Below are 23231 nucleotides of genomic sequence, written 5' to 3'. Positions count from 1 at the left end.
TGTTTCCTCATCTGTCAAATGAGATAATAAAAGGACTTACTTCCAAAGGTTGCTGTGAGATTGAGTGTATTAACAAGTGTAAAGCACCTCGAACAGTGGCCCACAGCAAAGATCAGTTAGTCAGTATTTGATTAAGTCAAGAATAACTTTCAGTTGCCACTCTGTGGAAGACGTGTAGATTATTTATTATTCTTAAATACATTTCTCTACTGTTTTGAAGTTGGACAAATAGAACTAAAATTTTTTATCAGTACTTTGAGAAAAGAGGTAAAGTATACTAAGTTTAAAAATGATGAACAGGGTTAGTATTTTTATTAGGCATAAAAGAGAGTAACCATGTGTTTTAGAATGCTATGAAAGGCAACAGACTAAATGAGGTGGTGAAACAAGAATTCGCAACCACCAGAGGATGACACAATGACAGCAGTATGTGACACGGGAGTGAAGGGAGGCACCAAGAGGCTGAAGGGTGTGGTAGAAAGAGGTGAGAAGGCGATGTTTGCCATTTTGCCTAGGTCCTTAGGAGAGGTCACTGATAACGCTGGTTTTAGATGTGGGACAGTGTTGTGCACTGTAGCGCTTGACCTGGTGAGTAAATGTGGAATGGATAAGTCCTTCTTTGAAACATCACTCACACTCTTGTCAAGGGGGCATGTTTTAATTGGTGTGACTTGAACATGGATAACTGAAGGAGCAGTTCTCTAACCATGGTAAATCTGAGCAGTCTCATGGGAGGAAGGAAAGAAAACAGCACAAATCAACAGACAAGCTATGAACATCAATAACAATGACCCAGGCAGTCTCAGGCTCAGTGCAGAGCAGGCAAATTTATGTACAGTGTGAAAGCATCACATATGATTAGGCCTATTTTATTCATACACAGCCCTGCTTTGTATATAAATCTACGGTGAATTAATCTCCATTTCTAATAGTGAAAAGAAAGCCCCTCTTCCCTAGAGTACTCACCAATTGTCTGCTAGAAAACCTATTGTAGAATTTATTGACGTTCTGTAGTGCAATAAGCATGACTCTCCTAAGATGCTCCAGGCAGCTCACCTTGATCTGCCTGGACAATGAGACAGCTAGAATAGGGAGGTCTTCCCTCTTCTGATGAGAGGGGTTGCTTCTAATCTCAGCTTCCCCCTGCATTGTTAGCTTTTTTCCTCAAAATATAGGAATGCAACTTTGCACAGGTCCCCAAAGTCACCAAACGCTGAGCAGCTGGCTTTCCCAGACACTCCTGTGAACAGCTGGCATCCAAACTCAGTAAGGCTGGTGTGCAGTTAACTTGTCAGTCAGTGTACTCTGCTCCCCACATCCCCACTGATAAAGGTGCTCTCAGACTTGCACTGTAAACAGGAGAGCAACAGGAGGAGTTCCTGTCACCCAGAATGTTCATCTACCGTGTGTTCAACTGTGTGCCCCACTCCTCATTCCCCACCTAGAGGATATTAGGAGATCTGAAAACTCAAGTCCCCTTTTTTCTGATCTTTGGTTGTAAAACTGTTACCCCAGTAAAATCCATTCCTTAACCCACACTGTGTGGCATGTTAGGTGGCACTCACAAAGAGGCCCACCTTGTGTCAAGGGTAAACTCAAGTGTGTCTAATCTCCAGTATCCACTCATATAACTCTGTCCTCTCAACAAGGTTTCACAGGGTACCACCTCATTTCCTAGTGCCAGTTCTCTCATTGTTCTGAAGTGTAACTCCTATGGTTTTATGGACCTGAATTCATGTAAATAAGTATAGTATCTTGTCTCCTCATCTAACTCAAGCTTCAATTTGTTCCTCTTCATGTTTGCTATTTTCAGTGTAGAAATTGTTCCCTTTCATAAGGGAGGAGATAAAACAGAAGCAAACCTGTTTAGCTACCTAATGGCATTCATTAATATTATTCCTTCTGCCCAAGAAACTCCCTCATTCTTATTTTCTTATTCTGAACATAATTGAAAACCTATTTTTCTTGTTAATTTATGGAGTATTTCAAACTGCATTTACGTGATAAGATTATTACTACAGTACACTTTAAGGTAATTCATTTGTATAAACATACGTTATTCAAGTGGCTTTTTCAAAAATGTGCGCATTCAATGCCTTCCAACTAGAAGCTATTAAATTCTTAGTGGTGGGTAATAAAAAATAAAAACTCTTCTCTTCTAATTTCCAGAATCTTACTTTAAATTAAGTGTGGCTCATAATTCAGGTGAACAAAGATGTGAGAGGTGGTGTGGGATAGCTTATGTGACTGACCCTTAGGAGACAATAATAAAAAGTTTCCCCAAACTGGAGCCAAGGAATTCAGCTTAAGACATTAGCTGGAAAGGAAGGGAAAACACTATAGGACATTTTCTTTTTCACTTTTAAATGGTGATCCCTCTCATGCTTTAATTTTCTTCCCCTCATCTCTGCACAGAAAAATAAGGGATACTAATTTGCAGAGATAAGATGATGCTTTGTTACTTTTTATGATACCCAAAATTCCAAAGACCAGAGGGCAAATATCTAATGTGTTAATTTTAAAAGAAAAAAACCTAGATATTGGAGATGATAACAAAATTATATTAAAGTAAAGAAAAAATGTGCATATTCCTCTGACATTCCTCTGACATAAAAGTCAGAGTGTGGAGGTTTTTATTTTCCACAACAGGGTACCTTCCTAAATTTGTGGAAGCTGAGCAACAGATCCTTGCACATCCCACACATATTCATGTGCAGTAAAAATTTATTATACACTCAAAGTATCTACTTAAGAGGAGATTTTTGGATGGTTCTATATATAACTTGAGTCACTTAACCATGAAATAGTATTTCCCTAACAGAAACTTCTTGAAAAGCATTCATGAAAGCATTAAAGAGAATTAAAGTAGCTTTTATGCTGTCCACCCATCTAAATCATCTTCCCTTCCTCTCCTTTTTATTAAGAACTTTGTTGTTGTCAAGAATTAGAATAGATCTTAGTTGCTCTAAGAAATTTTCAGAGACGTTCTTAAACTTTAAGGACCTACCCCTCATTAACTTCCCAGGAGAGTAACTGTCAGGACGGATCATTTGACATTTAGTACCTGTCTTGAGATGTATTCCTATAGGTTTGTGTCTTTTCTAGCCAATTATTTATAATTTTCTTGAAATCTGTGGCCACATCATACGTTTTGGCATCGCAAACAATAGTAGTGAACCAAATATAAAAGGCACTTTGAACATATGCTTTTGAGAAAGAATCATATGCATCTCTATGCAAAGAGAGAGAAAGAGAAATACAATCAGCATAAAGATAGATTAAGTTTATATCAAAACGGTAAGAAATTGAGTAAACCCAACTCTACTGTCATTTCCCCAAGGAAAAAACACAGTGAAATTGAATATTGGGGAAAACAGTACAGGCAAATTTATCTTTGAGTCTCACTTTACAAACTGGGATAAAATTATAAGTAATGCACTGCCACCCAGTGGCGAACTTTCACTTCAGACGAAACAATAGTTAAGCTAGTCGAAAGACTCCAGACTTAGAGATCTTCGTTCAGGAAATTTTACACCTCATTAGAAAAATAGGAGGAAGAGAGAAGTTAATGCTCAGGTCACGGGAATTTTTTGGACCACATGAGAGTGAATAACTAGCCCAAATCACAAACAAACTGTAAAGAAAAAAGCAAAACCAAAAATATTTGACTTTTGTGAGATAATTAGAAACTTGAATTTTGCCTGGCTATTCAATACCAATGAATTGATGTTCCTTTTTTTACATGTCATAGTGGTGCCATGCATACACTTTTAAAATAAAAGTGTTTTTATCTTTTAGTGGAAACATCCTAAAATAATTACTGATAAGTTGATATGATGCATCAAAATAATATGAGGAATGGAGGGAGATAAGTTGGAGGTATATTTAAAGCAATTTGAGCTATAAGTTGATCAATTTTTTAGCCAGGTGATGGTTACATGAAGATTCATTATACAATTCTGTCTACTTTGGTACATATTTGAAATTTTCTATGACAAGTTTATTTTTTTTAAATCTCACCAAGATATATATATTATCATTGAGTGTAGAATTTGATCAATAAAAATAGAAAGCTTTCTCCATAAATTATTTTGCAGAAATCAGTAGGCTAAGCCATAAGTTAGGAAGACGAACTTGTAATCTTCATTTGCCTTATAAAGTGAACATTAAGGAAATTAACTCAAACCTTCTTCAACCCAAGGTAATAAAAGAGTTGAAACTGCTTTTCAAATTGTGTTTATATTAAATGTCAACTCACGTTGACTTACAAAAGAGATTACTAAACAAATATGAAAAGTAAATTGTCAAGACATTTAGGAAAACTGCACTGGAGTGGAATTATTTTCTCTCTTTTTTCCTCTTGACATTTACTGAGTATTGAGTTTTGTAGTATGTTGATTTTCTAACCTTTCAAAAAAGAGCTCGGGAGTTATTGCTTTGTTGCTAGGTTTTAGGCAACATTAGAGGTCCTGCTTTCACTCTTTTTTCCTACTCTGACTTCACTCCTTTAGAAAATTAATTCTGTTTCTTAGCAACCCGGGTGGGTAACACTTAAGTATACTTCAAGTTCTTTTGTAAAGCAAAGGCTAAATGTTTCCCTTATAAACTGTTTGCTTAGTCTCATTTGGCTTTGCAGAAAAGATCTGCTGAGACATACTGCCGTAAACATTTTTATTAAAACTCTCAGTTTTAAATGGTGAGTGAAGTTACTGATTTTCTAATGAATGCTTCTGATTTTTGTGTTTATTTGGAATTATTCCAGTTTGTCAATTTGTCTAAGTCTTTGGAATCTGTGTATTTTATGTTAAGATATATGAGATGAATTCATTTAAGAGAGAAACATTCTCTTTATATATAATATTATAAATAGGAGATCATGAAATATGTTAAGAAGGAGAAAGCGCAGCTGGAAGAAAGTGTTGAGTTTCTTTATAAACCTACAAACGTGCATGAATTCGTGATCTAAGGAGTTCACTGTGATCTTAATAGCAGAATATTTTACAATGCTCTTTTCTTATGTTGGCATCATTTAGGTATCAGGTATATATCTATATCAATCTATCTCTCTGTCTGTCTATCTCCCCAAATACTTAAGTTTACAAAATTAAACTCAGATACGTAAGCAAATTTAGAAAAAAATATAATTAGATATTTGAGCTTTTAGATACAGTTTCAAAAAAGGAGCATCTGTAATTTCCAGAATTTGGCAACCAATTGCTTGCCAAATGGTTCAAACCGTTGAACCATTTAAAGTTTGCATTTTTGTGAGGTAGAAAAATCGTTGAATAAAAGGAATTTCACATGGCTCAACCTAAAATATGCAGAGCCCTGCATAGTGTTTGTAAAGATAGAAATCTTTGTTTCAATTTTATATTCTAATCTGGGGGCAGATGTTGTAAACAACTAACTTTAATACAAGGTACAAGCCAAAATGTAGCTTCAAGTTCCATTGCTGTATTCAGAAGGAAGTATGAATCCTGATAGATCTGGGAATGCTTTTATTGGAGGTGGTATTTAAACTGATCCTTGAGACCAGTGTAATTTCATAGATGGAGAATAACTGTGCTTACTGAATGCAGATTAAGCCATTCTTTTATTTCCAGTGAGACATCTTGGCCAAAATATAGCTTTTGTAATATCAACATTTACCACTAAATCTTTGACTGAATGAGAATATTGCTAGTTTACTTTTTCTGACTTTCTCAGCTGCACATCTTATGACTTTGTATTTCTCTGTGCCTTAGCTTTTTCCATGTAAAGTGAGGATTATAATGTGATATTGCCATCACAGGCTTCAATCTTTCAACTAGATCTCCAGTTGATTTCTTTCTGCTGGGGTGTCTTGGGACTACAATGACATATGCTAATGCATGATTCATATATTATACTATAGAAGCTTAATTTTACACACATATTATTCAAGGAATAATATGTAACAATAAATTCATAATATAAGGACAAAATAAAGAATCATGCAAAATTAAAGATAATTTCTCACTAGTTTAAATATCGCATAGTAGCAGTTTTTGGTAGTCAGGAAGACCCAGGCATATACAGAGAGAGACAAATGGGAGCTTTAGTGGCAACAAGGTGACAGATGAGCGTGTTCATTCCCAGCTACCTAGTCAAAAAGAGGGCCAGACCAGCACTGCATTCTGCAATCACAGCTTCTTAGTCTGATGGCTGTCTAGCTCTCTAACTGCCACGATACTTGTTTTTTATATCAATTAGACTTCTGAGGTCTTGATCTATTCTTATTCTTCCAGTTTATAACCCTCCTTGTCAGTTTCTTCATAGCTGTATGTCCTGGTGGGACACTTCGTTGTCTCACCAACACCATCAGTCTTCATGTCTTTTCATGGCAGGAGATTACAAAACCCTGACCATGAATCAGTCTACTCGTGTGCTTTCTTTGCTCATGTAACCAGATTTCAGAGCCCTGCAGGAGACAGGTATATTTACAATTTTAGTCAAGGCTGAGCCTTCAGTGCTTCTCAGAAGTTTAAAAATATATTTCTACAGAAATGTGAAGGGTCATAAATGAGGCAAGAGAGTTGTAAAATAAGGCATATACTGGGAGCAAATTAACAACTGACTGTCAAGGGCTTGATTTTCATCAGCTCCAGGTCAGTACGTAGGTCAAGGCTGATGTCACATTAGCCAGGTTCAGAAGAGTCCAACATGAAAAATAGAACATGCAGATTTATTAGTTTATGAGAAAAATAAACCAAACTAACTCATATTTTTTTTCTAGCTCATTGTCTTCCAGTAGACTACTGTACATGCAAAGCCAAATGATCATCTGAGGGTGATTTGGTGAAAGTTAGATGAGAGTAAGAATTAATTAATGGTTTATATGTTAAATGGCCCAGGTTATGAAAAGTCATGCATCAGTCTTCTAAGTTTACATAGATATGGTAATGAAAATAAAAATATCAAATATGGGCCAGCATGCTCTCCCCTCTGGATGAATCTTGGAAGGGTACAGCCAACCTTCAAACTCTCACCCTTTCTTTTTAAAAATCTTTTATTTATAAACCCTTTTAATTTCTATGCAGACATTCCTATTGTTTACTGTATAATGTAGAAACATGAAATTAACATATTTTTATTATTTAATTTATATTTTTTGCATTGCTTAGGAAATAGTAATCCTATTTCCACATATTTTGTTAACTGGTGTGTTATTTTAGTGATTATTTTATAGTAACTTTGTAGAGATTGTAAGTGGCTCCCTATTCATCAACTCTCCCTTATTTTTAATGTATTAATGAGCAACAGAGGATAACATATTTTTGAACACCTGGGGAATTTCTAATCTTCTCACTCAGATATTAAGCACACTTTTTTTGTCTCTATTCGGCTTTTTAAAAAAGTGTATAAGAATACTTACCATGAGATCTAGCTTCCTAACAGATTTTCAAGTGCACAACACAGTGTTAATATAGGTACACCATTGTACAGCAGACCTCTAGAATTTATTCATCTTGTATAACTGAAACTTTATACCTGTTGAATAGCAGTCCCTCATCCCTCCTCCCCCTCAGGCCCTGGCAACCACCATTCTACTCTCTGTTCCTGTGAGTTTGACTCTTTTAGATTTCCTCATATAGGTGGAATCATGCAGGAATCATGACTGGCTTTATTTCACTTAGCATAATGTCCTCCAACTTCACTCATATTGGTGCATGTGGCAGAATTGCCTTCCTTTTTAAGGCTGAATACTATTCCATTTTGTGTATATACAACATTTTCTTTATCCATTTGTTAGCTTGCAACCTCCTCAGGAGCTGCACAGGTGTAATCTGAAACTGGCCCCTGTACGTGGAGGGCAAGGAGAGATGGAAGACAGAGGCAGACCACTCTAGATTGGGAGGTAGGCAGGTTTAAGAAGCGAAGGAACTTACACACGTGACTTGTCTTGGGCGGCTGCCAAGATGAGTAGATCTCTGTGCTCCCCACCCCCCCCAATTTAAAAAGTTTATAGAGAGGACTTCACTGGATAAAGTCACGTATACAGTCCAGATAGTCTCGGCACCATATTACTATTTCAAGGCTGTGTCCTTGGGCAGCTTCTAGAGCAGGAAAGGCAAGTGATGCACACATTCTAAGGACAGGGTAGCGGGTAAGGGACGTCTGATTGCCTAGGTCCAGCTCACGGGTCAGCTGGTGGTCACTTCCTCACGATGACCTCCTCCAACACCATTCATCCAGCAATGAATATTTAGATTGCTTCTGTATCTTAACTGTTGTGAATAATGCTGCAATTAACATGAGAGTGCAGATATCTCTTTGAGATTCTGATTTCAATTTTTTGGACAAATACCCAGAAGTGTGATTATTGGATCATATGGCAGTTCTATTTTTAAACTTTTGAGGAGACACCACACTGTCTTCCTTACTGGCTGCATCATTTTACATTGTCACCAATAGTGTACAAGTGTTCCAGTTTTTCTACATCCTCACCAACACTTAATGTCTTTAATTTTTTGATTATAGCTATTCTGACAGGTGTGAGATGATGTCTCATTGTGGGTTTGATTTGCATTTTCCTGATGGTTAGTGATGTTGAGCATCTTTCCATACACCTGTTGGCCATTTGTATATCTTCTTTGGAGAAATGTCTATTGAAGTCTTCAGCTCATTTTTCAGTCAAGTTATTTGTTTTTGTTGCTATTGAGTTGAAGGAGTTCTTAAATATTTTGGATATTAACCCCTTATCAGATAAACAGTTTGCAAATATTTTCTTCCATTCCATAGGTTGCCTTTTCACTCTGTTGATTGCTTCTTTTGCTGTGCAGAAGCTTTCATGTTCTCCTTGACTATTTTTTGCAAAATTTAAGTGGACTCAATTAGATAACACCTATAGTCTTGTTCTTTCTATTTCCCAGGAAAAAAGTTTGTCTTTTATGTTTACTGAAATTTATCCAACATGATTTAATGATTAATTTGTTTTTTCTAATTGAGATAAAATTTATATAACATAATTTCACTACTTGCCATTTTAGAATGTACAATTTAGTGGTTTTTAGTATATTCACAATGTTGTGAAACTATCATCACTATCTAATTCCGGAACATGTCTTTCAACCCCAAAAGAAATCTTGTACTTGTTAGCAGTCAATCCTAATTGCCTCTTCCCCACAACTTGTGGCAAAAATTTTTTTTTTAATTTATTTTGTCACTGAGTTTGTGGGCAGTTTGTTACATAGCATTATTGCAGCAAAAGCTGACTTAGCCACAGGCCTATACTTCCAGTTATATAGTGGACATATATTTTGTTTAAATCTACTTATTATTATGGTCTTTTTCCATAAACTGATCCTCCTCTTGTGTTTCTTATCTTGGTTAAGAAATTCTGTATTATCTTTGATTCATTAAAATTCCTTGGTGTGTCATTAAAGACCTTTGCTAATATAACCCCAACTGATTTTTCTATCTTTATATTCCACTGCCTCCTCATATACATATGCTAAGCTCCTGCCACACATGCTTCTTGCTTTTCTCTCAATGGGCCGTAGTCATTAAAAAGATATATTCATATTAGAAGTTGAAAAACAATTTATCATTTTATATTACAAAATATTTATTATTAATTTTTCCAGTTGACATTTTCAGTGTTTCTCCAAAGTAGTTTCTCTTTATACACAACTTTGAATTACTGCATAATAACATTTAGAATCTTGAAAAGCTTCTATTTTGATGTTATTGTCAAACAACACAAGATTCTAGCACAAGACAAGGAAATTCATCCCCACCTCAAATCCTTATTTCCTAGGAACCAGCATTGTTTTATTTCCACTTAGCCGAATATATTTTAATTGATTATTATTCCTCTTTCCATGGAGATTTTAAATTCATTGGCATTGTCTAGTAACATACTAACACCTTCATTAAATCCTAGAAGTGTGCCAACCATATCCTTGTCACAGATCAACAAAGAGCAAATCCATGATTCTTATCCATAGATCCCAATCTTAGAAGCTACAATGCACTTATTATGGTTTAGGTGGCCATAGAAATCCTAGAAATAGCTTATGACAAATTTTACATACTTTCTGTGCCTTGGTGAAATGTTGTTTCCTTCCTTTACCCCCTGGCATATTTCTACTTATTCTTCAAGATCAGTTCAAATGATAACTTTTCTTTTGATGTCACTTCTATTTTCCTGATAGAATTAGCTGAGCACTCTCCTTGCTTCTCATAACACTATTGTAGTATCTGTCACGTTACACAGGTTTGGTTTTTGTTTTCATCCCTTTCTCCCAATAGCCTCTCAGTTACTTAAGGACATGGATTTCAGGTTAATCATTTTGAATCCCTAGTCTCTAGTGTGGTGACTACTGTGACAACGATGCTGAATAAATACTCGCAGCAGCCATGATACTTTCATCCCCTCTACACACGCTCCTTGTCATTTCTGAGCATTTTTTCCCGCTTCATAAATCTTTTAGAGATCACCCTGGCCCAGAGAGAAAATATTCAATACACAGTTCTACAGTAGCATACTTCACCAATTTCCATATCTGTTGCAGATTCCAACATGTGAACACACCCTTGAGTCCCGGAAAGGCAGGAGAGGCAGGAATATTGTTTGCAAAGGGGCTACAGCAGGGTCCCACACAAGATCTCAACTCCAAATAGAAAAAAAATGTCCTGAAAGCACCACAATCTGAAATAAAAGTCAACATATGGGAAATAAAGCCTCCTGATTTTAGTTATAAACTGTATACATCTTTTTTTTTTTTTTGCGGTACCCAGGCCTCTCATGGTTGTGGCCTCTCCCGTTGCAGAGCACAGGCCCCGGATGCGCAGGCTCAGCGGCCATGGCTCACGGGCCTAGCCGCTCCGTGGCATGTGGGATCTTCCCGGACCGGGGCACGAACCTGTGTCCCCTGCATCGGCAGGCGGACTCTCAACCACTGCGCCACCAGGGAAGCCCAACTGTATACATCTTTGAGACTTCCAGAAAAGCCATCAAGGACCATTAAGGAAGAAGAAAGGAGAAAAAAAGGTATTTTTTCCAGGAACAATGCTTCACTTTCCCAGCATAAGGAATCATCCCAACAGGGCCATGTCTCCTAAATTTATAACTATATTTCCTCATCTGGATTCACATAAAGTGAAGTTAATATTTGTGGAAAGTGGAAAATATCCAAATGGTGTATACCTCAATCCAAAACCACATAACTTTCCACAGGTACAAAAAGAACATCTGATTCTAAAAACCTTAAAAGAGATAAGGGGGAAATATATTATTTTTATTCATTTCTTAATTGTAACAACTATTACATGAGCAAAAAAGGTATATGTGAATATAATGTGTATAAAGTTGCATCTTTATTTCTCATGGAACAATACAACTCAAATTCAGCAATAAATGAATGAGAAAGGAGAGGTAAGACTCTGGTTAACGTTTCTGATGGGGTTTTATCTGCCAGTTGGAATGACCAACTAGGGATGGCTTTTCTAGGGCCCAAGAAGAGTTTGGACTGAGGTGTAATTGGAGAACAGACCTCAGTTTCCAGGAGTTTACAGTCTAGTAGTAATGAAATCAAATCATGGAACAAATGGATGAGTGAATGAAAATTGACAAAGAGGGGATATTGTATTATTTAAATGAGTCTAATGATTAATAATTTAAATAATATATGAGCAAGAATTTCTAATTTAAAGTGATGGTGGTGAATATATATTTAAGGAGATGCAAATGAAGTCAAAAAATAATTCCACTAGTATATGAATATTTCCTATACTTAGGTGTATAATTTAACTTATAAATACGATTCTTGTTAGGTAAAGAGTGAAGCAATAGGAATGATAATACCAAAAAAAAATTATAGAAAAAGGAAAAAATTTATTCCATTGGGAAAATATAGGGAAGCAGTTAAAAGCATGGCCTCTGGGATCAGTGTATCCCAGTTCTCTTATTTTCTAATAATTTTGTACAAGTTATTAAGCCTCTTTCCTTATTTATACTTTAGGATAACAATACTATATGTTTTATATGGTTATTTTAAGTAATGAAGGAGACAATTATATACAAATTTCTTACAATAGAGTTTGAAATATTGAGATATTCAGTAAAAGTAAACTCTTGGGAACTATTCGGATAAAAGTTGGGAAATTCAAGATGCCTTGATCCATAACCTTCTCTACTTGTCCAGGGCATCTAAACATTTTTATATGTAGTAAATGAAATATGTTACCATTTGGAGATGAGGGGAGGTCAATTAAATATCAAATGCCATTGGTTTATTTAAATATTTCACTAGTTAAAGTTAGAATTATATGACTTGGGTAAGTAAAAGTTCAAGGAATGGGGGACTTTGGAAAAATTTTTATCGGCGTATAGTTGATTTACAATGTTGTATTAGTTTCAGGTGTACAACAAAGTGAATCAGTTATACGTATACGTATATCCACTCTTTTTTAGATTCTTTTCTCATATAGCTCATTAGAGAATATTCAGTAGAGTCCCCTATGCTACACAGTAGGTTCTTATTAGTTGTCTATCTTATATATAGTAGTGTGTATATGTCAATACCAAGCTGGGACTTTTCAGTTTATATTAGTTCATTTTAACCATGTTAAAAAAACCTTTGTTTTATAGTTTACTAAAAACAGTCAATATTTATTCTATTCCAGCCTCAGCAAATTATTTTAGCTTTGTTCAATATTTTTCCTATTGCCTGAAATAAATTCAGCTCTAGAAATAAAGCATGTAACTCTATTTGCATTTAAGATTACTTTACCAGATTCTGAATAGATTCCTTTAATTTCATCCTGTTTAAAATATCATTTCTGAATTATTCACAAAAGGGTAATCGAAGTCCTCACTCCACCATAAATTAATTGGTTATACACTGTCTTGAATCTTAGATTATTCTATCAGATGTTTATAGGCAAGTTTTAAATGCTATAACAAAATCCTCAAAATTGCATTTTACTGGTGAAATATTTAATATTTGGAAAAACCAAATTCCAAATTGAATGTTAGCAATATGAAACAATATTTATTAGTAGTAACACAATCTTCTCTTTACATATCTAGTACCAACATAATTTACCAAGTTTTGTGACAACTTAGAAAAGGGACCAAAAGGATTAAAGTTGAAGTCACAACACTTAAGTACAGGTAAGTTATTATAATAAGGTTATGAATATGGCAAAAAAATAAATTTTCTGCATTATATCTTGATAGTAATACATAAAAAGGCAAATAATTTAAAAAGTATTTTTTTACTTATCACCTTTAATGATACAGTAAATTTTTAAAATGCCCAGTTAATTAATGGCAACAATCCATATGCTTTCTTATCCACAACTTTTAATATATTACTAAAGATTGAGTTTGTAACTCAATGTGTTCTGTGTAGAGAACCAATGAGTTAATATATACATTTCAGAAGCAAGTTGCATAGCTTTGAATCTTGGCTTCATTGCCCTAAATTACCTAAACTGTCTATATCTTGGTTTCCTCATCTGTAAATGGGAATGATAATAGTTGAATCTTCATCATAGAATTACTGTGACCATTAAATCTGTTATACATATGTAAAGCACTTAGTTAATGTATGTAAAGCATGTGTCGTCTAACACATGGTAAATATACATACCATTATTATTATTATGGTGCCATTTGTATAGTGTTTATGCAGACTTAATTTGTATAATGCAGCATTTTTTATTTGGATAGGGATGAATAATACATACTGTGTTTACATATTATAATTGCATATCAATTATAAACAAAACAATAAGGTGTTAACAGTGGCTGATTTTGGATAGTGGGATAATGGTTGAATTTTGTTTTCTTCTTTTCAAAATGAGTAGCAAATAATTGTATAATTGGAAAATTAAGATAATGTATTTGCAAACAATGTATACATTTTGGCATGGATTAAATTTAAAAGGTCTTCTCTAGGTGTGTAATTAAATTGGTACACCTCAAGTATCCTGATATATGAGTCACTATGGAGAAAATAGCAAGAATATTTTGTAGACCAATAAGACCAAGGCTTTGATGTTAAGAAATGTCTAAGTCAAATATAAGATAGAATACAAAATATGCCATTCCAGTCACAAAGCACTAATGTGAAAAAGTTTTAAAAAGAGGTTTCCAAGGAAATAAACTAAGGTAGGATTTGAATTGAAGCTGGAGGAAGGACAAAATTAATTCCAGCAGAAAGAGTGGAAAGGATAAGCAAATTTTTATTTAGATTCGCATTTATAGATTGCCCAGCAATTTACTACACCTGGGTCCTTATCTCCAAAAATGAGACCATATTCTGAGAGACATCATGAACAAAGACTAATGTAATTGCTAAGTTTCTCATTTGTCTTCCTGTCTCTAGTAAGTGGATGCCCTTTGCTGAAGGAAGGTCAGCAGAACACTACAGAAAGATTTATCACCTACAAGCCTCATGAATGCACCTGGGATTCAACGCTAATTTTACCAAAAGCCCTGTGGCCTATTAAATCTGTGTCACACGCGGTGAGTTTGCCTCTTTCTCTACGGCTGTTGTGGTTTGTCTCCTGCACTGTCGTTAATGATTGCTTTAATGAAGGAGTTTTTCATTTATTGGAGTGAAAGATACTTCTATCTTTAAAAGTAAAGCATGCAGATTTCTGATTTTTCTTAAAATGCAAATAGTGGATTATCTAGAATTTTGGATTTTTTTTTATTATTACAAAGATAGTTGGCGTGGTGGATTGAGGGCTGAAGATTGTGAGGAATCTTACCCAGGTTTACTCCCACTTTATTTGGAGCAGCCCATTTTGAGTGAATTGCACTCAAGTAAGAAGGACTGACAAGAAGACTCTGTCATACACTCAGAAAAGGTTGCTGAAACACATACTTCATGGTTCAAATTCTCCCCTGGACAAATAAGGCTGCTTTGAACAGCCCTGTATGTCCAAGCAGAACAAGATGTGCATTTGGCATGCAAAGCAAACTTTTAAAGCAAAGATTATTAAATAGCGATTTTAAAAAGATAAACAAAAATTAAAGTTGATACACGTTTGCTTTTGCTAACTTCCTTTGTACCATCTTCCTTAAGAGACACAGAAGGTGGTCAGATGCATACAGTGCATTTATGGATCGTTGTGGAAGAAAAGTTTACTAAGACATGCAAGAACAGTGAGCAAAAATTTTAAGATTTGTTGTTGAATACTTAGATTAACTCTTGAGAATTACTACTCAAATGACTATCTTTACTACTGTGTACTTTATCCTATGGGAGCTCTACTATCCTAGGAATTATAAATGAAGTATTTGCGTGGTGCTTAAACCATTTTAAGTGGAGTCTGAAAGAATCCAGTCCCTTGATCAGATAATTATTATTTTTCTTAGATTTCAGCTGAATTCTGGCAAACTACCAGTGACCATGTCACCATTCCACATTCTTTTGCCTCCTTTCAAGACAACAGGAAACATTCTATTTCCACACACAAGTGTTAACAACACTTGTATTCCTTGCCTCAGTAACGCTATGTCCTGTCATCTGAGAAGCCTGGGCATACCAACTCACTAACTCCTCACATGCCTTTGACCATTTCCTGGGAGTCATCCTCCCAACAGCCTTCTTCTGGCCTTCCCTACTCACCCATCTTGTTTGAATACCCTTGTCCATCCAGGCACGAACACCACCCAGAGCATACCTATAGCATAGCTTTTTGTTTTCTTTTTTCTAAATTAAGTTATAGTTGATGTACAGTATTATATGTTTTGGGTGTACAACATAGTGACACAATTTTTAAAGGTTATAGTTCATTTATAGTTATTATAAAATAGTGGCTATATTCCCTGTGTTGTACAATATAACCTTGTACAATAGCTTATTTATTTTGTACATAGTAGTTTGTACCTCTTAATCCCCTACCCCTATGATGTCCCTCCCCCATCCCTCATCCACTGGTAACCACTAGTTGGTTCTCTTTATCTGTGAGTCTGTTTCTTTTTTGTTATATTCACTAGTTTGTTTTATTTTTTAGATTCCACATATAAGTCATATCATACAGTAATTGTCTTCCTCTGACATATTTCTTTTTTTTTTAATTTATTTATGTTTGGCTGCATTGGGTCTTCATTGCTGCGTGCAGGCTTTCTCTAGTCGTGGTAAGTGCAGGCTACTCTTCGTTGTGGTACGTGGGCTTCTCATTGCGGTGGCTTCTATGTTGCGGAGCACGGGCTCTAGGTGCGCAGGCTTCAGTAGTTGTCAGTCGTGGGCTCTAGAGCGCAGGCTCAGTAGTTGTGGCGCAAAGGCTTAGTTGCCCTGCAGGATGTGGGATCTTTGTTCCCTGACCAGGGATGGAACCCATGTCCCCTGCACTGGCAGGCGATTCTTAACCACTGTGCCACCAAGGAAGCCCCTATCTGACATATTTCACTTAGCATAATATCCACCAAGACCATCCATGTTGTTGTAAATGGGAAAATTTTCTTCTTTTTTATGGCTGAGTAGTATTTCATTACATTCACCATTCAGTATATTCATATTTACCATTGCACTGGGGCCAACGGGGAATATTGTAGGCATTTGGTTTATTTTTAAATTAATGTTCATTTCATATTGGAGCATAGTTGACTTACAATGGTGTGTTGGTTTTAGGTGTGCAGCAGCTTGATTCTGGTATACATAGATGTATGTCTACTCTTTTTCGCGTTCCTTGCCCCTATAGGTTATTACAGGCTGTTGAGTAGACTTCTCTGTGCTATATAGTACATCCTTTTGGATGGTGTGTGTTATTAGTGTGTATATGTGAATCCGGAACTGCTGATTAACCCTGCTCCCCGATGTTTCCCCTTTGGCAACCCTAAATTGGTTTTCTAATTCCATGAGTCTGTTTCTGGTTGGTAAATGAGTTCATTTGTATCAGTTTTAAGATTCCACCTATAAGTAATACCCTATGATATTTGTCTTTCTCTCTCTGACTTACTTCTCTTAGTATGGTCATCCATAGATTCATCTATGTTGCTGCACATGGTATTATTTCCTTCTTTTTTGATGGCTAATATGCCCTTGTGTATAGGTACCACAGCGTCTTTATCCATTTTTCTTTTGATGGGCTTTTGTTTGAATCCCATTCTTGGCTATTGTCAGTAGTGCTGCAATGAACATTGGGGTGCATGTGAGTTTTCCAAGTATAGTTTTCTCCGGATATACTCCCAACAGTGGCAATGCATAACATAACAATGTTGTGTTAGTTTCAGTTGTACAACAAAGTGAATCAGTTATACATATACATATATCCACTCTTTTTTAGATTCGTTTCCCATATAGGTCATTACAGAGTATTGAGTAGAGTTCCTTGTGTTATACAGTAGGTCCTTATTAGTTATCTATTTTATATATAGTAGTGTGTATATCTCAATCCTAATCTCCCAATCTATTCCTCTCTGCCCCCCACAAAAACCTCTTTTCTTAATGATTTTTAAAAGACGTCTTCTTGAGAAAATGTGGCCAAGGAAAATTAATGTGGACTTATAACAATAGCTTGGCATTTTTCCCCTTTTCCTATTTTTTGGTTCAATTTGTAGAAACTAGGGATTAGCACTGTTCCCTGAATATGTAGTAGGAATTACCTATAAACTTTTCATTGTCTAGGGCTTTCTAAGAGAAAACTTACCATTAGTAATACGATATATTTAGTGGCTATTAGTCTATTTAAGTTGTTTTTTCACCTTTTACTAATTTTGTCACTACGTTTTTACATTGTCCATTTAATGTGGTTTTCTGATGTAATGTTAAAGTATTATTCACAACATAATTTGATACGTTTCAATATGTCTTTTATATCTTTAGTTATTTCCCTTCATTCTGTATGTTGTTTGCATTCACAGTCTTTTACTGATGATCAGTTTTTTCAAATGTATGTCTGACTAACTGATCTTTAAAAAAACAGCTTTCAGTTTTTTAAATCATATTTCTGTCTTCCATTTCATTTAATGACATTATCTTTATTATTCCCTTGTTTAATTTTTTGCTGTTGTCTGTTTATTCTGTTAATCCTTTTCTATCTTCTTTATTTGAAGGCTTAGATACTTAATATTCTTTTTTACTCTCTAAATAATGTTTTCAAAACCATACATTTACCTCTATTCACTGCTGTATTAGCTTTGAATTGTGTCCTAGAATGAGAAGTACACATTCTATAACAGTTCATTGTTTTCTTAGCTCCACTTGCTGCATTGGTCTGGTATCCTTTATATTTTTCAAATACTTGTCCCCTCACAGGGAAAATTTGCTCAGTAACCTTAATTTGATACAGAGCTTATTCATTTCATCCCAGATTCCTGTGAAGCAAAATACTATGGTCCCTTTTTAAAATATTTATTTATTTATTTATTTGGCTGCGTCGGGTCTTGGTTGTGGCAGGTAGGATCTTCGTTGCGGCGCATGGGCTTCTCTAGTTGCCGCGCTCGGGCTTCTCTCTAGTTGTGGTGCTCAGGCTCCAGAGTGCCTGGGCTCAGTATTTGCGACCTTCTTAGACAATTTGGCTATTATATTTACTTAGTTTTCTCAAAGAGTGAGGAACAAAATATTAAGGTTAAGAATTGAGAAAAGCTTTAAAAATTAACATCATGTAAAAGGGATACCTTCTCCCCAAGGACAACAGCAGATTATAAATTGAGCTGCCACAAATCTTCCCAGATTTTAACGTTAAATCTCATAATTTTCAACTGCTATTTTAAATAATGAATGTAAATTTCAAAAAGAAAAATCATGTTCAATATGATATTAATTTTGCTCAAAATATCACATTTATATACATAAAAGATTAGGAAGTATATATGAAAATATTTAAAGTGATTACGAAGAGTACAATTTTTTAATATTTTATATATTTTCTAAATTTTCTTCAGTTTATACATTACTTTAGCAAATAGAAAAGAAACAATAAAAGCTAATAAGTAATGCTAATAAAAATTAAAACCAAGCTAAAATCATTCCTCTCAAAAACAAGCAAATTTGTACCACAAGTTGTCCCTTTAAAATTTTTGTCCCTTTAAAATTTTGTTTCCATAGTTTAACAATCAAGTTATATGTTTCCTACCTGGGTCTGGCCTAGAACAGTGAATATTTTCATGTCTGGTAGATATTTATAGGTGGAATATTAAACTTTATTATTTTCAGAAGGGTTGAGCCAAATCAAAAGTTGGCTCTCTCAGTAAGACCTTTGAAAAAACATTATGTTGAAAGAAAAAGGGTTCAAAAATGATTTCTATCTACCTGAAATAATGCTATAAAGGACTATGATTTCAGAGAAGGGGAAGCTAAACCTGAGAATACTACCAGCTAAATTGCTTAATACAGACCCGTGTGGCAAGAAATGTCATGGGAAGAGATGCTCTGGTCATATGAAGCAATTTCAGATCAAGCCTTAACATTCAAATCACATTACCCTTAGTGCTGCAGTAAATGACTTCTTTTTCTCATACTGGGTTTTAATCATCTGACTAGCAAGATGGGACTATGGGCTGAATAATCTTTGAAGTCCCATCCATCTCTCAGTTTCTATCTCTGATTTCACATTTATTTAATTATGAGGAAATTCGCTACCAACATATTTAAGCTATTTATTTACCACCAAAATAATGCAAAACTATTTTATATGCAGATAAAATATCTAAAGAGCAAAAACAGAGCTATAAGATTATTAGAAGACAGTAGGAGTGAATATTTTAAGGTCAGTGTGGAAAGGCCCACTTAAAAAGGAGAAATGTCTAGATACAACCACCAACAAGCTTGGAGAAAATATTTGTAACACATAATAGGAGACAAGGAGTTAATATTCCTGATATACACAATAATGAAAGAAATAGAAAAAGAAACCATACATATAAAAATATATAAATAATATGAACCTAAAAGTCATAGGGTACCTATAGACAGCCAACAAATATAAGGAAATACGCTATCTTCACTATTAGCAGGGAAATGCAAATGAAAACCAAATGCAATACAATATCATATGCATTGGATTTGCAATAATTGAATTAATAGCATTAAATGCTGGTTAGGGTCTGTAGAAATGTATAGTATTCTACAGTTTTTGTAAGTATAAAATAGGAATAATATACTTGGAGAATACTTTAGAGTATCAATCAATTTTTTAAAAATAGATACACAATTTGATCCATCGCTTTTACTTCTTGGAATCTATTCTTCAGAAAGAGTGCTATTTATATGCAAAGTTATGTAAAGAACACTGCAGTTTTAAGTATTATTTGTAAAGCAAAAAGCCTGGAAGGAAAAACTAAAGGTACACCAATGTAAGAATAGTACATCAATATAATGTGCTACAACACAGCAATTTTTCCATGAAATAAATCTACATGTACTCACCTGAAAAACTAGTCCATGGTAAGTGAATATTGTAAGACAAAACCAAAAGACATACTATTTTGGCTCATACTGCATATTTATATGTATGTATGTGCATATATGTAGTTGTGTATTTCTGTCTATATGGGCTTTAGTCTGGATATTTATAATGATGGTGATGATGCTGATAGCTAATATTTACTAGGCCCTTACCTTGTGCTAGGCACTATCCTAAGCACTTTACATGGATTGATTTAACTAATCCTCAGAACTACCATAGGAACTAGAGATTAGTATTCTCCTTTTTTAAAGAGACCGCAAACAGTTAGCCCAAATCACCCAGTAAGTGACAGAGCTAGAATTGATTTCAACAGTTGTTCTCCAGAACCTGCATCTCTTAAACCTTTAATTAAAATTCTCTGAATGGGTCTGGCCTGAAACAGGACAGTAGACCAAACGGCCTGGCCTGGATAATGTCATCAAGCTCCTAGGATCCCAAGGGTCCTAGCCTTTCTTCTCTGAGTCATCCATGAGCAGTTTGAGAGCTCTTGTGCATTTTTTAACGGCTTGGGCACCTTTTCTTCTCCAACAATAGGTAGCTGAATTCTGTCTGATCTCTCAATTAATATCTCTATGGAATAAAATGGAGGATTAGTGAATTTAAAATATTAAGGTCTTATTAGGTAAGAAATAGATTTGGGGGAAAATACTGTCACTTGTATGATGAGAAGCTTTTTATTGGTGCCACAATAATATTGATTTAATTCTGAGGTTGGTGAGAATATTGATAATTAAGAGTTGAAAGCAGTGAGAAGAAATGTTCAATATTTGCATACAGTTGTACAACAATGGTGAGCTAGCGATGGACCTAGTCACATGCTTACTGTCAATGGTCAAACAATTGCATTAACAATCGGTAAAGACCCAGGTATAAACTGCTGCTTATATTTCTTTGTGAAAGTTTTGAAAAATGAAGTGACTATCAAAAAAAAAAAAAAACTGATGCCATCATCAGGATTATGTGGAGATTATCCAGCATTTACTTTAGAAAAACAGAGCAGTGATTTCCAAATCTAATTCAAACCAGATGCAGTTTAAAACAAGTAAAGTAGTTTTCCAATGAGAAAAATTTTGTCTCTTTCAGGGAATTTTAGGACAACTTTTAAGAGTCATTCAACCGTGCTGCATTTTTATCTCATTCGTACAACAAATATGTTTCTAAAACATCTTTTCAAAACAATTATTTTGCCAGTTATACATATTCATTGCTATATATAGTGTATTTATTTTTATTTTTTTCTTCCAGTTTTATTGAGATATAGTTGACATACAGCACTGTATAAGTTTAAGGTGTACAGCATAATGATTTGACTTACATACATCATGAAATGATTACACAATAAGTTCAGTGAACATCTATCATCTCATATAGATACAAAATAAATAAATAGAAAAAAATTTTTTCCTTGTGATGAGAACTCTTAGGATTTATTCTCTTAACTTTCATATGTAACATACAGCAGGGTTAATTATATTTATCATGCTGTATATTACATCCCGAATACTTATTTATCTTATAACTGGAAGTTTGTACCTTTTGACTGCCTGCATCCAGCTCCCCCTCCTCCCACCCCCACTGGCAACCACCTGTTTATTCTCTGTGTCTATGAGTCTGTTTCTGTTTGGTTATGTTTGTTCATTTGTTTTGTTTTTTAGGCTCCATGTATAAGTGAAATCATATAGTATTTGTCTTTTTCTGTCTGACTTATTTCACTTAGCTAGCATAATACCCTCTACATTGCTATATATTTTCAATTAAATGTAAATGCTATCCTAGTGCAAATAATAACTGAATGTTTATTGAGCATATACTATAAATGTTCTAGTTACTTGTTATGTATATTTTATGCACAATCTAATTTAACCTTTACAACAATGTGCCTGTTTTCATATCTCTGTGTGTGTGTGTGTGTGTGTGTGTGTGTGTGTGTGTGTGCGCGCGCGCATATGTTCGGTATATATTCATCACCACCACTTTATAGTTGGGGAGGTTGAGGAGGTTACTAATTTGCCAAAGGCCATATGGCTTATAAATGGAGCATCTGGAAATCAAACCCAGGTAGTTGGGTTTTTGTTTTTTGTTTTTAAATGCAAAGTACAGATTCCTAACTACTATACTCAGTGCCCATAAGAGCTACAGTCATGAAAAGGGCTGGAAACAGGTTTCAAGCATTTTTTCCTCTCTAATTTTATCACTGGAAAACCAACTCTAAAAACCACACTAAACTATATCTCCTAAACTATCAAGTATTTGATATATTCATTTGTCTACAAAATTTGATGCACAAACTGGTGTTTCATTCTTCTCTTTAACTTGAAGAAAGCCTTTTCTATGTTTTCTAGGACAGAAGAAAAAGCAAATGTAACTGCCGTATTTTTTAATGAACGTAGGAGAACATTCAATTATTTCACTGGTTGAAACAGTTAAAATATTCAAATTTAAAACTATTTTTCTTTTATTGAGGTAGAACTTTAAACTTTTTTTTTCTATTTCTATTTCATCATGAAACTTTAAAACTTTCTTAGCAGATGGGCAGAGTACTTTCTGCAGAAATGATTCACTTTTAGTCTCATAATCCCACGTGGGAAAGTTGAAGGCTACGTAAATTGAAAATCTGTCCTGGTCATCCAAATGACAAAAGAAAGTTAACCTCCTGGTGACCTTTTGAAAGATGTCAACCTCCTCTAAAAAATTAGCTTAGTTTACTTGATATGACAAGGGAAAGAAGCCAACTAGTTATATTGTTATATCAGAAAAACTGCTTGGCAGAAAACTCCAGAGTTCTCATCAGCCTCTCAACATTCTCCTTCAGATTTTAGTACTCATAATTTAAAATGTTT

At 34.7% G+C, this 23231-nt stretch overlaps 1 protein-coding gene and 1 long non-coding RNA gene across 2 annotated transcripts in view; one reads left to right on the top strand and one right to left on the bottom strand.

Annotated features, from left to right (window-relative positions):
• LOC309966498 overlaps nucleotides 1-23231 on the bottom strand; it is a 511042-nt gene that overhangs the window by 480580 nt on the left and 7231 nt on the right. The window lies entirely within an intron of this gene.
• LOC309966255 (uncharacterized protein C7orf78) lies at nucleotides 418-15159 on the top strand (the record flags this gene model as incomplete). The annotated part of the gene is given in 9 exon segments (XM_082846229.1): nucleotides 418-484; nucleotides 2650-2716; nucleotides 10935-11007; nucleotides 11009-11200; nucleotides 13055-13085; nucleotides 13088-13138; nucleotides 14358-14497; nucleotides 15063-15107; nucleotides 15109-15159. Coding segments are annotated over 9 exon segments (717 nt in total).

Source organism: Leucopleurus acutus, assembly GCF_964270905.1.
Source record: "Leucopleurus acutus genome assembly, chromosome: 9".
Taxonomy (NCBI): Eukaryota; Metazoa; Chordata; class Mammalia; order Artiodactyla; family Delphinidae; genus Leucopleurus; species Leucopleurus acutus.
The sequence above is the reverse complement of the archived record's forward strand: the minus strand, read 5'-3'. Positions and strand labels throughout refer to the sequence as shown.